Source organism: Cavia porcellus, unplaced genomic scaffold (assembly GCF_034190915.1).
Source record: "Cavia porcellus strain 051 isolate PalLab524CR breed Dunkin Hartley unplaced genomic scaffold, mCavPor4.1 scaffold_21, whole genome shotgun sequence".
Classification (NCBI taxonomy): Eukaryota; Metazoa; Chordata; class Mammalia; order Rodentia; family Caviidae; genus Cavia; species Cavia porcellus.
Window position 1 is genome coordinate 58,807,395 of NW_026947504.1, and position 16,187 is coordinate 58,823,581.

A 16,187-nucleotide genomic window follows, 5' to 3' on the forward strand; every position below is an offset into this window, starting at 1 on the left:
TGTGATTTTGAGCAAGTTGCAAATATTCCTGTGCCTCTGTCTGCTCAATTAGAAAAGAAAACAGGAAAGAAAAGAATATTTGCTGCCAGGTAGCTGGGAGGGTGAAATGAGGCTGTGCCAGGCACATGTAAGAAACAGTAAGCTTGTTGACTGGAATTATAGACTGTTGGTTTGGCATGGTAGACACACAGTGACGTTCATGCATATAATGCTATGTGAGAAGGGGCAATGGTATATTGGCAATGGGAAAACGGTGGAAAGCCTTTACTTGCATTCTTGAATCATTTTTTTTTCTATTTTTCTGAAGGACTGTGGTGAATGGGAAAGGAAAGCAGATGGGCATTGAAGGTGGATGAACCTTCTTCAAATCCCTGCTCTTCCATCCCTATCAATGGAGAGGTGCTCAAGAAAGAAATGTTTCACGTGACCCAACAGGCTGATGACCTGGGAGAAAAACAGGACAGGAAGAAGCAAACAACTCAGTAATGAACGTTCTAAAGCTATATGTACAGTGCAGGTATCACATTTCTTTAGAATATTAATGAGCACTTGCTGGAATACATCCCTGGGATTTGACTGGAGAATTAGAAAGGGTTGGGGAAGAGTCTGGGAGAGGGTGTTCTGAAAATCTGCAGTGATTGAAATAAACAGATTAGAAATGAACTTTTATGTTCAGGACCAAATTTGTGACAAAGCTTAAGATTTAGGTCACTATTATTGTAGCAAATAGGAAGCCTCAGAGGATTCTTGAATCCTGAAGAGCCAAACTATTTTGCAGCATCTGCACGCTGAGGAGGAGCACAGAGGATGGTGCGTCCAACCTACTTCATTTAAGACACTGAGACTTGCTCAAGATCACTTAAAGGTTAAGCAAGGACTAAAACTAGTTACTAAATGAGTGCCCTGTCACTCTTTGTTGTTCTGCTACCAGAAAGTTCTGTAACTTAGAGAACTCACATTTCTCAGTTTGCGATCTAGGGAACATTTATTCTCAAGAAATGTTCATAATTTTGAACAATTAATGTATTTCAGGGATGAACAAGTGTAAGAGACACCCATTAATCCCAGGTAATCAGATACAGGTAGTCTTACTGCCTTTAAGAGGCTCGTGTGCACTCTGTGCTGTGGTTAAGGGGTATTGCATACTGTAGGAGGAAATTATGAGCAGTGTTTCACATCTTGTGGTATACTTGTCCTTCAGCTCATAGTTTGGGAATTACAGTAGGTTGATGATATTGATGGACCTACCACTTGTTTCTAGGTTCAGACATCTGCCTGGCATCAAGCACAGAGTGGGAACATCATTGTATTTTGAGGCTTAAACTCATGTTGTCGCTTTTAATGATGAATCTGAATCGTCTCTTATTCTTGCAACATACCATACTACAGCCAGCCTGTTGGAAGACATGTGAAACGCAGTTGAACTGTGACAGCTGGGGTTATTAGGGACCATCCTGATCCAAACCAATCACTACCAGACATGCAAGTCCCAGCCAATAGCCAACTGACATAGGAAACGTGCAATGAAGTCCATCCAAGATCAGAACAAATTTTTCAATTTAAATAACCAACTTATGAGTTTCTGGGCCAAATAAATAAGGGTTGTTTTAAGCCACTAGATTTTCAGGTTATACAGTTTTATATGTGGCAACAGAAAACTGATACAGAACTTGCAACGGAAACTGACACAAATATCAGTAGAATGTCCACATTCTGATCCCAAATATCCGTTTTATTGCTAGGTGCAAAATACACTACTCCTGCTCCCACGATCTTTAAAGACTTCATCTAATCAGAGCTGTAGGTCACAGGGCCAGGATCTCAGGTTCCAGTAATGGCTCCTCAAACTTAGTTCCATTGAATGGAACTCTGTGAATGAAAAGGGCAAATCCCAAACATAATACAATAGGGTAATAAAAGACAAAACTGTAGCTGTAGATAATCTCATTCAAAAAGAGAAAGAACAAAAACTGTATAGCAATCCTAAAATATAGCTGTGAAAATGTGACCAGGACCTCCTACTTCACGAGAGGAAGAGTCCTTGATTCGGCCCCCGTTCTGCTCCCTGAAAGTGATTCCCTCGGTCACTGTCTTCTGTCCTATGCTCTCCCATCTAGAACACTCTTAGTTTTCTGCTCTCCTTGGTCACTTTCTTCGTGTTTTATACATTTGAGGCTGAATTATTCCTCCCGTATGTGATGTGTTCTCTAGATAATCAACTAACTAGTCCTTGGATGTTCTACAGTGGCATTGTCTGGAGACACTTGGGCTGGCGACACCTCTTTGTTTGCACAGCTTGTGAGAGTGCAAGAGTGCACACATCTAATTTTGCAAAAAAGGCAAGCAGAAGTGGGCAGGTGCCTGATAAACTTCTAGCATTTCATTAACCAAAACGGGGCAAATGGACAAGCCCAGAGTTGGAGCAAGGTGAGATTATGTACAAAGTTACAAAGCAAGACGTGTGACTGTAGATAGAACTATAAAACAAAGTGCTAACCTCCACTTACCACAGGAATTGTTTCTGTCATAACATGAGAGCTCCTGTGTAAGAAACTTGTATCAGTGCCTCTCGGGAACAGGACTCACTGGAGTTCTCACCGATTGTCAAGGGTTAGTGTCTTAGTTACTTTATGCTTGTCGCTGAGACAAAATACCTGAAGCCCAAAGTTGGGAAAGGAAAGGTTTATTTCTTACAGTTTTTGGAGGTTTCAGTCCACACTCAGTTGGCTCCAAGACAGGCAGGCATGGCTGGGCTGCAGTTCATGGCAGCCAGCAACAGCAAACTCGAACCAGCAAAGAGCAAGACACACCTTCTTCCTGCCATTACATCACATCCCGGCTCCACCCCTATGTGGGTGGAGCACTGACACCATCAACCCAAGCACTAGACAATGAACGAATAACAAATGCACAATTCAAACTCTTGAGGGCTGGGGGACACAGACATAAACCATGACAGTTAGCTACTCTGATTTCTTTATTCTTCCTGGCTTCCTCACAAATGTGTTCAGAATGTTTTAAAAAAAATTTTTATTTTGGTAAAATGTACACAATTTACCATTTTAAACATCTTTTTTGTGTAATGAATTCTATTTATTAAATGCTAACTAAAAGCATTTGTTTTTCTTATTTGGGCATGGTGGTTCACATCTGTAATTCCAGTACTCAGGAGTTGAGACAGGATGACTATCCTGAGTTTGAGACCAGCCAGCGTCACATAAGTCAACTCAAGGCCAGTCTGAACTACAAAGTAAGAACTTGTCTCAAAAACGCAAAAAAAAAAAAAAAAAAAAATAGTGTTTGGGACATTTTAAATCCACCTACATTTCCTACCAGAATCATCTTTTCAAGGTAAAACCTACAAGTTTATTACCTACAAAACTGAGTTAGCAGCTTCTCTTATTTGACCTAAATGTCCTAGCGAGAGGGGTGAGTAGACTGAAAGAAATACAAGGAGGAGAGGAAAGATCCAGGCTGGGGAGTGGGGTGTTATGCAAAAATGATTGCCAAGAGCAGAGATGTTTTAAAGTCAGTGAAGTCATACATTTGCATAGGTTTTGCAATGTGTGTACATTTGCTTTCCATGTTATATGTGCATGAGTGTGGATACATGAGTTTTTATCATCATGGGTTTGTGAGGATACATGTATTAGTGCATGCCAGTAGGTATTCCTTCCCAGTTTATAAAAAATAGCACTACATTTGACTTAATAAATCAGTGAGCTACTTAGAGGAGTGGAGTGCTTAAATGGCTGTCTTTTAAGTAGAGAAATAAGAAACGAGATCAAAGAGTTAAAAGAGAGGAGTTGAAGACTTCTATACCCCCATCCTCCACTTCTGGGTGTGAGAAATTAAAAGACATATTGTAGTTCTCCACTCTTCCCTTCCTATATACTCACTCAGATCTGAATGCTGGCGCAGTGTGGGGGTAAACATCAAGGTGCCATTCCATGGAGTAGCATGAAATAGAGACCCAGAAGATAGATTTACCCTTTTAATTCCCCCATCAAAATCTTGCCCTTATTTAATACAAATGACTCAGGAAAATGTCTAGTCTCTCCTATTTCAAGAATGTTATGCTGTTACATTTCATATGAAATGATTTGTATTTGCGAAAATATCCCAGGTTCGTATTTGCCAAAATGCTCTTCCAGGAGACCTGGTTTGAGTCAGGAACTTGACTGGTTATTCATCTATTTCATGAGACCCTAAAACCTATTAAAGGAACCTTCTTTGGAAGTCCAGATTCTTGTTCCAGGTAGTCCAAAAAGCACTGGGGATTGTTGGGAGATTTCTTGTTACATTGTATGGAAGCATTTGTTGCTCCAGGGAGGGATCAGGAAGCTGATTCCACTTGTGATACTTAGATTGACATCTGAGGGGAAATGCTTTTCGGTTGGCAGGGGACTGTGAGGTCAGGAGGACTTCTGCTTAAAGCATTCTACAATCTTAGATGATCTAGTATGGCCAAGCCTTGTATTGCAGAATGATTTGGTAAGTGCTAATATCATTCTATTTCAGGATTAAGTCTCAAACTGATTAGACTGTGTGTTCATGACCACACAACTGGAATGATTCTGGAAGAATATTCTTGAGTCCTTCACTGCATTGCTTCTACCCCTTCCAGACCAAAAGGCTATTTGTTTAATTTACCAGCTTCCATCTGGAGAGCAGCAATATAAAATGCTGACTCTAGGTTGGCTCAGACTAGATGTCACTGTTCTCTAATTATTCAGAGTCTGATTGAATAGGAGGATACCTGGCCCAGCCCCCCGTCTTTATTTATTTATTATTTATATATATTTTTGGCAAGCAGTGAACTAAAGCACCCGTTATCTGCTAAAGGAACAAATGATTAGGAACAAAATCCTACCCTGTCACTGCTCAGCCTTAGGAAGTGACAACTATTTTCACTAAGAATTCATAGCACTTCGTACTTGAAACTTTATTTACTGTGATTGTAAGTCACAAAAATGAAGCATGGTATGTTGATTTGATGTTAGAACAATGTCAGCTGAACAAATGACCCGCAGTGCTATTCGTACGTTATCTTCCTCTGAAGACAGTGTTTGACTTTCCTGCCTCATACTTCACATTCTGCCTCAAAAAATACTGGAGAAAAAAATCCTCACTTCTGCATAAACATATCCAAAGGATAAGATTTATTTATTGATGAGAACCTCAAATTGACCAATGTTTAGCTTTTGCTTCTGCAAAGAAAAATGCTTTTCTAAATGAGATTGCTACCAGATGTAATGGATTACACAACACTTGCTCGGATACGAAAGGCAGATGAAATGGTGTATTCTGCTTCCTGATTCCGCCCTCTTCTTATCTACACATAGCTCTTCTTAAGTGAACTTGACAGGATTGTGGGCTGATATTAAGATAGACTACTTTAGTAAACAAGAAAAAGGGCTTCGCTCCTTACAATAGCAAATGAGCTTTATAATAGAAATTTCTTTGTGCAGGGGAAGATATTACAATTTTCGATGTACAATAAATATATTTGCTAGACAAAAAATGCATTTCATTACATGCAATGCACTTCTATTGTACATTAACCATTTTTTTGCTTTGTATAGTAAAGTACCGTTTTCTACTGTAAAATGTCTGCAATTTATTTTTATGAGTCTTTTTTCCCACAAAGTAAGAACATTCCATTACATAGCTTGGCACCGATAAATGTACATTATTTAAGAGGTGAAATGTGCAATGAAATATGTGAGCTTCATTGTTTGGGTATCAGCACAGAGAATGCAACAGTTAAAAATCTGGACCAGAATTGCTAATTTTATTAATAACACCAGTTTGTAATTTCTACAGTGACTGGAGTCCTTTATTTTGAAACTCTCAGCAACACTAATAATTGTGTGCATTCTCTAAAATAATACTCTTGCATGCTCTGGCCACAACTGTAATTTTGTCTCTGCTGGGTTAAAATATATAATTAATATTTTGTTTAATCTTTGCATGTTGTATACTTACTTGACCATCATTGAAAATAGCAGTTTCCCAGAGCTGTATAGTTTCTTCACAGTTGGATATATTTGACCCTAATTATTGTTTATTGAAAACACACTAAATAAGTAAAAAAGAAGCTGTAACAAAGAACTCAGGCTCCAGATTTTCTCTGTGATAATAGTGATGCCTTGGCCTATAAAAGTTGCAAGAGTCTCTGCATGCTAGAGAATTACAATTATTTTGCTAATGTCAAGCTTAAATTTGAACACGTTTATGGACTGACTACCTGTGGGGCTCATGCTTGTCCAAATTTTATTCTTGTATTGAGAAACATTATTGATTGTTTATCAATACTCAAAACAGGAACAGTTTGGTAACAAGGAAAGGCTTGTCAACTTTGCTGGTATGACAGAGCCCAAGTATTTATTGGTATTATTTTGTAGTGCTGGCTTCCTGCATGCTAGGAAGGTGCTCTACCACTGGCCAATGCACCCAAAATTAAAGTATTATTTTTAAAGAAACATGCCTGAAATTCTCTTGGATCTCTTGTGGGGACTTTTTCTATTCTGTCTTAATTATCACAATAAGCCTCTACAGTAGGCGTTCAAATTGTTGTACCAGTAATTCTGGGACTAACATTTCAGTGTGTCTAAGTAACACGCCATGGTCACAAGGCGAGGGGATGTTGTGGCTGGGACTTGACTGTATGGTCTCCTGTACAGTATAACTAATTTCCAAATGCTTGAAGCCTGAACGTGGGAAAAAATCTACTTGAAAGCAGAAATTTAGAGATGGTGAAACCAGGAATACAGTATTTCTAGTGATCTAATTTCTAAACACATTCACTCTTGCTGCACATGAAAGTATGTTTCTCTGAGCTGCTAGCGGCAGACTAATTAAATATATATGGGAAGCTTTTATTATTTTGATATAAAATGAGCCAAACTGTAAGGTTTTAGGAATCTGATGCTCCTGTATTTCCTCAGTTTATGAGAAGAAACTATGAATATTATGGTAAAAGGGTTTTTATGTGTTGGGGATAAACTCTCTTTTATTGAGCGGCACAAATAAATAGCAGCCAGTTTTAGATAAGGTATCGGAAACAAAACAAAAACAGAAACACCACCACCCTAAAATAAAAACCAATCTCAAAGAAAAACACTTCCAATCCTTATCTAGAAAAAACTTTGTTGTACATGTTTTGTTGTATGGATACTGTTCAATCAGCCTCAGTTTCTACATAGTTATTAACAATTTTTCTACTTTGTTGTTTCATTTTTATCTCAGTGAAATTGACAAGTTAAGCAGATAGAAACAAGCTTATCTACACATTGGAATACTTTTTATGCAGTGTTTAAGTATTTTCGAACACAGATCACTGACTTTTCCCTGCTTCAGTAAGACAGCAAGATAGCTCTAAGACAGTGAGATTTCTTGTATAATAGAATATTATGGAGTCTTTGGATGGACTGAAGTTTTTATATAGGCTATAGTATAGCTGAACATTTAGAACACTGCTGAGTGAGAGAAGGTAGGCATTGAGGGATAAATGCTGAACGATTCCAGTTAGGATGAGCAAATTCATGGAGATACAAAGCAGAAAAGATGTTACCCAGGACTGGACAGATGATGGGATTGATAGATAGGGATGACTGTTTCTTGGGTATACAGTGTTTATAGGGGATAAAGCAAAAATTTTTGGTATGTTGAGTGGTGATTATGTAACATTGTGAAAGTATTTGATAAATTTTATAAAAGAAGGTAAGAATTCTGCCAAGTTGTTACATCAGAAGGATAGATGGACCCAAACCTTAGTAATTTTTTATTCTGTGTCAAAGCTTCTTGTACAGGCTCTTATTTCATTGATTTGATAAATATTTTAAAGCAATGATTTGTCATGTCAGATTCTGAGGGACCACAGGGATGCGTAAGGGAGGTTTCTTGCCCGTGAGGCCGGGAGAATCAACTACATCCACAGATGACTGAAATGCACTCCAAGGGCTGAAGCAGAAAAATGGAGACCCGCGGGGGAGCCCAGTGGAGGAGTTACAGATGCAAGAGAGTGCCCATGAAGAGCTGGCAATTAGCCTGGCTTGAGGTCTGAGTGAGAGTTGGGTTGCTTATTTTGTATTTCACTAACATGTAGTATATAATCACTCACATTTTCTGCTTTGGAATCTTGGATTTAAAGTATTTAAAGTCTTGTCAAATACTTTGTTATATTTTCCCCTTGTAAGCAAAATGGGCCCTGGAGACAGAAAAACATCTCAGTTCATTCTCGGGCCTATTTTCTAACTATTTATTAGTAAAACAACTTTAAGCCATAATTCAAAGTTAAAGACATGTGCTTAGGTCCCCCAATAAGCTTGCATTTCAGTAGGGAGCTAAGTCAAGGGCAGAGGGTGGCAAGCGTCACAGGAAGCTGTCAGTGTGGGATGGCTGGGTAGGGGCCCAGAAATGGCTTCTGTTGGGGGGTCTGAGAGGCTCCATGGGGAATGGGATCTTTGCCTTTTAATGCTGAGTAGAATTGTGATGCCTAGATGTGAGACAGATCATTTGGACAGAAAGATGAACAAAAGCAGAAAGGCAAAGAAATGAGTTCTATTCAGGGAAGCAGTAAAAAAGCAAGTCAACCGGCCCTTAAGGCCAGGTCACAAAAATCTCGAAAGCTTTAATATTATGCTTATTTTTGGAAACAAAAACCCTGATTTGTCGCTGGGTAGTTTAGGAGGGAAAGACCCAAAGAGTCTTCACTCCTCCACCCATCTGCAAGAGATGGTGGAGAATAAAGCTTAATCAAAGCAATGATTCGGAGGCATTGCACCTGGATGGGGAGGACTTAGGGCTTCTATTTAGATGCCCCCCTAAGCCTCATGCAGTCATGGGTGGGGCTTTTCAGAGGTGGCTGAATCTACAGTGTGTGATGATTCAGGGTGCAATGCTGGGATTAAGGATGCAGGACTAAGAGTGGGTGATCATTAAATCAGTCCACTGGTTGGTCTGGCACTGCCCTAATCCCAGGAGTCTGGATATAATATAAGGGACACAGAGAGGCTCATCTTCCTCTCCCTTGTTGCTTTCTTTCCTTCTGCCTGCCATGAACTGTTGCTCTCTGCCATACACCTATGTGGAGCCAGCTGAATATGCACTGAAACCTCTAAGAACTCTGAGCCAAATAAGCCTTTCCTCCTCTAATTTTGGGTATCCTGTATGTTGTAACTAAGATGGGGGTGGGCTGGGGATGTGGCTCATGGGGGAATGAAGTTGGGAATAGAAGGAACCAAAAGCATGTGCAAGAGAAAAGTGTTAACTTCTGAATCAGCCTTGAGTCTAAAAAATTAGACTAAAATGCTATGAATGGTAACAATGGCCAAATAATTAGAAATTTTTGAGCCCTCATTTTCTCTGTGTGACAAACGTGGATAATTTGAATAACTAGAGAGGATGGGATGACAGATATACATAGCCTCTAGATTGGCCTCACTAGTCAATGTTAGTGCCTTTCTCAGGTCATCATTAAAATCCTATTTGAAGGAGCTGGGGATTTAGCTCAGCAGCATAAGCACCTGCCTTATAAGCAGGCAGTTGTGAGTTCAATCCCCGGTACCGATAAAAAGGAAAAAGACAAAAAAAAAAAAAAAAAAAAAAGAAAAAGAAAAAAATCCTATTTGCAACCAGGAACTGTAGAATAATTTTGAGAGTCTTCCATCCAAAAATAAGATATTCACATAACCTAACTTAAAATATGTAACTAACGTATTTCTAGGCAAGTAATAATTTCAGGTATAAATAAATATATCCAGACAAAATAGAAGATTTTTATTGCTGTGACCATGTATCTGAGAAAAGCATCTTAGAGGAGGAAATGTATATTTTGGTTTAAGGTTTGAGAGATTTCAGTCCATGGTCTACTGGTTTCATTGCTGTTTCGTTCCTCCAACTGAGTCCCATCTGTGAGCTCATTCATAGCTTGGCAGGAAGAGGTTAGTGCCCTCCTGATCTAATTACCTCTCTAGGCCTCACCTCTGAACACAGATTAGTGAGTTGGGGAGTGAGCCCCGAATACATGAGTCTGACACTTCATATTTAAGCCATAACACATTGTGCTTACTAATGTCTTTGTAACTAGGCACTTTAATGTATTCTATTTTTAGGTACACTTCTTAGTTTTTCTATTTTACAATAACATTATTTATAAATGATGTCTTGTGCTTTCTGACTGTTGTGTACTGGTTGTGGCTCCCTGATTTCACATTGTGTCAGCATAGTGATGGGTGTGGGCATTAGCAGATGGCAGGGAAAGCCTCCAGTGTCTACTATGACATTTCCATTAAGTTGACTACCTGTCTAAGTCTTTATTGCTACCCTATCACATCACATGGGAACCTTTATGAAAATGTCTTTCTCCACTGAACTCTGAGAGTATTTTAAGAGTACTTTCTTATTCATGCCTGTGTCATAGTATTGGCACTGAATCTGAACAAAATGAACATGTAGATATTTATGGGACTTATAAGAAGGACTCTAGTTTTTCAGAGTTCAATAGAAGTAACCTGAGAATAATATTGTCCAATAGAAAATTATGAGAATCTTTTCATAATTTCAAAGAACATTCTCTGTTCAGCCATCTTCCTAAAATGTTTCATTTAAAACACACTGAATACTTGTCTTTTTGTGATTCTCTGTGAAAAAGCAGAAAGGTGAGACAATTTAAAATGATAATCTTCTTGTTATTTAAGAAGAAAACCCATGTCCTATCCAAGTTGTTGGATCATGTGTGAATTCCGTAATTGTTTTCTAATTGTGTATTTTCTAGCAAATACACAAATAAATCAATTCAAAGCATAATGAAATTAACCAATTGGTTACCTAGTACCTAGCCACAAAGACACAAAAATAGGTAAAAATTATGTTTGATTATGTTTGAATGCTGTCCCAATATTTTAAGTAGCATCTACTCTAATACTATATAATGTCTTTTATTGATACTGCCCATACTCCAATTTTCATATATTCTTATCTTGAATATTGTTTTATCTCTTAGTATTATTATATATTTAATAATTTAAAATGGATATAAGAATGAACTGAGAAAAAGATTTCTTAAAAAAACTAAAATATATCAAATAATTTGCAAAACCAACATGGTAGAAGTCATATTTATTGAAAAAAATTAATATATTTGCTATAAAATTTGTAACAGGAATATTTACTCAATGTTTATTTTGATGCAGAAACCTGAATGTTACATACCAAGTACAAGACAGTAGCACTAGTTTTCCTTTATTTACATCTTATGAAAATTGTTATGCAGTCCATGTTAAAAGAACTTATGATGGAGAATTGTTACATTAGAAAAATAATATTCTTGATAAAGCATTCTCAAGGAGTCCAATCATAGTTTCTGCCTCTTCAAAAAGGCAAAAGTCCCTGGCACAGCATATAACTTAATTTATAAAATACAATAACTGTTCAGACACATATTCAAGTTTTCTTTTGGTATTATTCCTCACTGTTTTTTTTAAAACTAAAACAGAAAGACTTTTCAGGAATATGTCACTTAATGATTTCAGCTATACATTACATACACAACTCTGTAGCCTAGCAACCACCATCGCTACACCATCATTAACTTTAAATATTTTGCTTGGTGAGCTATTCGCAAATGTAGCCTATTGTAGGATTTCTGCCATCATGAGTGTGGAATCATTGCTTGGTTTTCATAGGAAACAGATCTGTCACAGTATGAAGCTTTGTTTAGTTTAAGGACTGATACACAATTACATGTCCACTCACAAGAGAACACCACGGATGTAACTGAAGTCAGGCTTTGACGGCCCTGCACAGGTCCTGCATTGGATAATCCCAACACTCCTCTCATGCTGCATAGCCCTAGCCAGGTTCAGACTGTTTCAGTACCAGAGATTTGCTGCTCTTCACAGTTAGGTAGTTTTAATTCCTTCGAAGGCACACAACTTCCATCTCTTTTCCAGCGTGGCTCCTACACCTGTGAACTCCTGCTTGAACATGCGCGGCAGCCTCATCAGGAGCATTTCGATTTCGTTGGCAGATATCTGTGAGAAAGGAGAAGTCATGGTGGGAAAGGAGCTCATCATAAAGCAGAGTTGGGTAAGGAGGACCTTTCCCCGTAGGACAAACATTTAGTTTTCTATTTAGCTGTAAGCAATGTCCTTATGAGGGTGTGTGTAAAGGGATGAATGTGATGATGCCATTTGCTGAGCAGCTGGCTGGGGGGAGCATGAGATGAATGAACAGAGGTTCTGGGTCTGTTCTTCCGGAGAATGGCTGCAACACAGGCAGAGCCAGGCTTGAACAGGCCTCCCTGATATATGAAGGTTCAGGGAAAACTCCTTGGTACCAGGATCCTCATCCTCATCTATGAAGGGCAGAAACTTTCTCTAACTCAGCGAAGAGCAGAGGACACTTGAGTGCATTTCCTGCCATTTAAACACCTTTCTCTTCTTTGAATTCACAGAAACCAGAGATGGTGAAAGTTTAGGAAAGAAAACAAAATCATAAGTCTGAAGCAAATAAAAATCTTGGCATCTAATTATAAAATCCAGGCAAAATTTTAGGGCAATATATTTTCTCAATTTTTATAGGAATTTTTTTATACCAACAATTCATTTTAATTCTGTGTTTGCATCCTAATCTGTATATGTTCCTGAAGATCTGATGTAGCAAAGTGACTAATTTAGGGTCTGATATTCTGTTTTAATCCTGTTCTATTATTATAATAAGTTAAATGGCCCTTACAAAAATAGTAGTTTATTTAAGCCTAAGAAGATGGCTACACATTTAATAAGTACAGTGTGAAAAACATTGGCTTAGCACAGATTTGGGCACATAGAAATGCTTGGTAAATCAGAACTCTTATATTTTTTCATGTTATAGTCATGGTAGAGATGTAATTTTTGAGTTTATAATTTCCACTTACCAAAATTAAGACTCCCTGAAAAAGAGATATCAAATAGACCAGAAAGCCAAATCAACTCTGTTTAATGTTCACATGGAAAACATTTCAAGTATATTGAAAATTTTTAGGCCTATAATATAAAATCAGTTAAACTGAGAGAATGCTGAAAGTTGATATCAACTGTATTAAAAAACTTTTGAATTATTTTGAAATCTGAGTGCATAGTAGAAAAAAAAACATAGTAGAAAGCATAATAGACTCCCAAGTCCACCCACAAAGCTATTAAACAGATCCCCGGAAGGCTGACGGCGAGTCTAGCAAGTACTTCTTTCCACAGGCACTGTGCAGAGCATCTTCACCTTAGTCTCATTTCATTCTCTGCAGCCCTGTGATACGTGTGGACGACCGGGGCCAAGCGTTTCATCCAAGGCAGAGCTTGGGAGAGAGACTCGGCAAGTGTTGCACTCATACACTGGTGTGCTCAAAGCCTCCCAGGCCCTCACTTCTCTAGGGGCAGAGTGTGTACTTCCCGGACAAAAAGCACCCAGGGACTTTTAAAAGAGCAGCTTCCTCAGCTTCTCTGGAGACCCTAGGTTAGCCATCTGGGATGCAGCCCAGATAATCTGTCTTTAACAACCACCTCACATAACTGTGGAGACTTAAACAGGCTTGGATTTTACTATAGCTCATATCTCAAGCTGTGCCACCTTGGGCAGATCACTTGGTATTTATAATGCCCAGTTTCTTCATGTGCGTAAGGCAGATGATACCCCTTCGAATGGAAACGTGAAAATTACAAGTATAATGACGCATTGGCTACACATATAATGACACATTGCCTGGCAAAAGCAATACTGATCTCTGTCCCTCTCTAGCTAGATGATTGGTGGAAAATAACACTGTACCACCAAAGATTTGCAGTAGGGGGATCAAGCTTTATACTTGGAAGCCAAATATGACAAGTGCAGAGAAGTCTGTGCTCAACTCAGTTTTTAGCTGCCCTATGGGATCATTTCAACTCATTCTTTACCTGACAAATAAAACATAAGCGATTGTATATATAAATGGTCATTTGATGGTTAGCTACAATATACCTCATGCAGTGTTTATAACAGATTAAGTGTATCTATCGCCTCATTTATCATTTCTTTCTGGTAAATGCTTCAATTTCTTCTTTTTTTTTTTTTTTTTTTTAATAGGAAGTGGTTCTCTAAGTGTAATGAGGTTGCCACCCTCTTTTGGAGGAAGAAGGCACAGGCATCAGCGAGGGGCAGCAGTCTTGGGTCAAACTCCAGTGCCTCCCATGAGAGGAGCCATCTTCCCCAGGTCAAGCACAGGCCACCGCAAAGCAAGCAGAATGCATGAGGCCAGGGGGCCCGCCAGCTGCTAGTTTCCCCTATAAAAAACAGGGAAGAAGCCTTGGGCTGCTCTCACAAGGGAGAGAAACAGCTGCATTCTTGTGGGTAAGATAAATTTCTGAAGACAGAGGCTATGCAGGGGCAGCAGAGTCAGGTCAGGAAGTCTGGCAGTCCTGCAGCTGGTTACAAGAGGCCCAACAACTCGTGGTCACGGAGAATGTTCCCCTCGCCAGACTCTTCTAAAAATACAGTCTGATTCTTCATTCTCAGAAGATAGGGAATAGCTTGTAATTAAGGAAACTAAAGCCCAGAAATTGTATGAGACTTGTAAAGGGTAAACAGGGTAACCTAGAGAATAAGCGTGGTGCCAGGGCACAGGTCCCGGCAGAGTGGCTGTGGTCCCTGTTCTGAACTGGATGCTGACTTCCATAAGCACTAATGACTAGGCCAGGAGGACCAGAAACAATCTGCTGGGTCACACCTCTGTGTTTGTGGATGAATGCCATGGAGAAAGAACTGTGGACAGGAGGGCAGGGGTGCTGTGTGGTAAAAACACTATCATAACGATACCCACAGTGACAGCGAAAAGCTGAACATCCCCAGCTCAGCTGGCTGGTGCACACTTATGTGCTGATGCTTGAGCACACTTGCTGAACCATTCAGGGAAACAGCAGTCGAATGATGGGAGCCTCAGCTAGCATGTACTAACATGTAAGACCAGCTTGTTTCTTTTACCAGATCCCAGGCTCCAGCTGAAAGGAAGCAGAAGGTGCTTGCAGGAGGGGAGGGCTGTCACCCACAGAGACCTGGGCTCAGGGCTCCATCAGAAAGCTCAGGAAACGAGCACGCATACCTCTCACTTGCAGGAAGAAATGTAGGTATAAAAGTTTGGATCCCAGTCCTGCAGTGACTGTTGTTAGCTATCTTCCAGTTAAGTAACTGGTTGCTTAAATTCTTTAAAAGGAGCTGTTTTCTCTTTTTCAAAACCAAGGAGACCAAGGGGATTGCAATGAAACTAGGGGTTGCTCTGAGGACTCGTCTAGGTGCTGCCCTCAGGCACCAGCGTCAGCCCTAGGGAGAACCACTCCTAATGTGCCTGTCCACAGGCTGTGGTAAAGATCTCAGGATGAGAGGTTGCCATAGGTCTTCTGCACACTTTTAAACGCTAACCAGAAGGCGAGCAGCCCTTATGTGATTTCATGTGCCATGTGATATTGTTTCAAATATTAAATCACTCGATACTCATAATATCACATACCAACCAATTTTGCAGATGGTGAAATTTAGACAGATTTAAGTAAGTTGCCCAAAGTCAAACAGCTAGGAAGTGAAACCTAGCTGCAATTTGAAATTTTAATTTCTTCATTTGGATAGCAATTAGCTATTCCTCAGATTTTGACAAAACAAAGAATTAGTACAATGAAATCTAATCTATGCAAACATTAAAAGTACATTTGCATTGGTAGTGTAGGTAACAAAGACATCATAAAGACATAAATATTATGAACAGAGATGTGCCATAATTGTGGAACATACTATTTCAAATAGAATCCTATCTACAATATCCAGTTAATAAGGCTCCCACCTAAATTCTAGAAAATGTCTTTAAGTGTATTTACATTGCCTGTGAGGAGAAAGATCAAGGAGAAACTTTTCAGGTTAATTTTCTGATTTTTAGACCTTTTCACTTCCCTGACAAAATAACCTTTATCACATTTAACATTTTGGGATTTTTCTATGAAAATTTATCTTGTTCTTCAATTTTATTCTTTGATCAAAGAAGTTTTACTTTACAAATATCTTCATTTATCTTAATTCTACTTCTTACCCTGATAATTTGCCAGCTCTTGTCATATCCCTTTGCAATATCCCTTACAGTCCTACCAGAATGTTCTTGGTCTTGAAAAGTGAGAGTGAGGGGCCATCTC

General features: G+C 39.0%; 1 protein-coding gene across 14 annotated transcripts in view; it reads right to left on the reverse strand.

The window, feature by feature from the left end:
• Positions 1-11,109: 11,109 nt before the first annotated feature.
• Enox1 (ecto-NOX disulfide-thiol exchanger 1) overlaps positions 11,110-16,187 on the reverse strand; it is a 568,850-nt gene continuing 563,772 nt past the window's right edge. For all 14 annotated transcript variants that reach the window (XM_063232742.1, XM_063232740.1, XM_063232745.1 and 11 more), the window contains one exon: positions 11,110-12,038. In XM_063232742.1, coding sequence (XP_063088812.1) covers positions 11,907-12,038 — 132 coding nt within the window. In that variant the 3' untranslated portion in view covers positions 11,110-11,906. The remainder of the gene's footprint in view (positions 12,039-16,187) is intronic.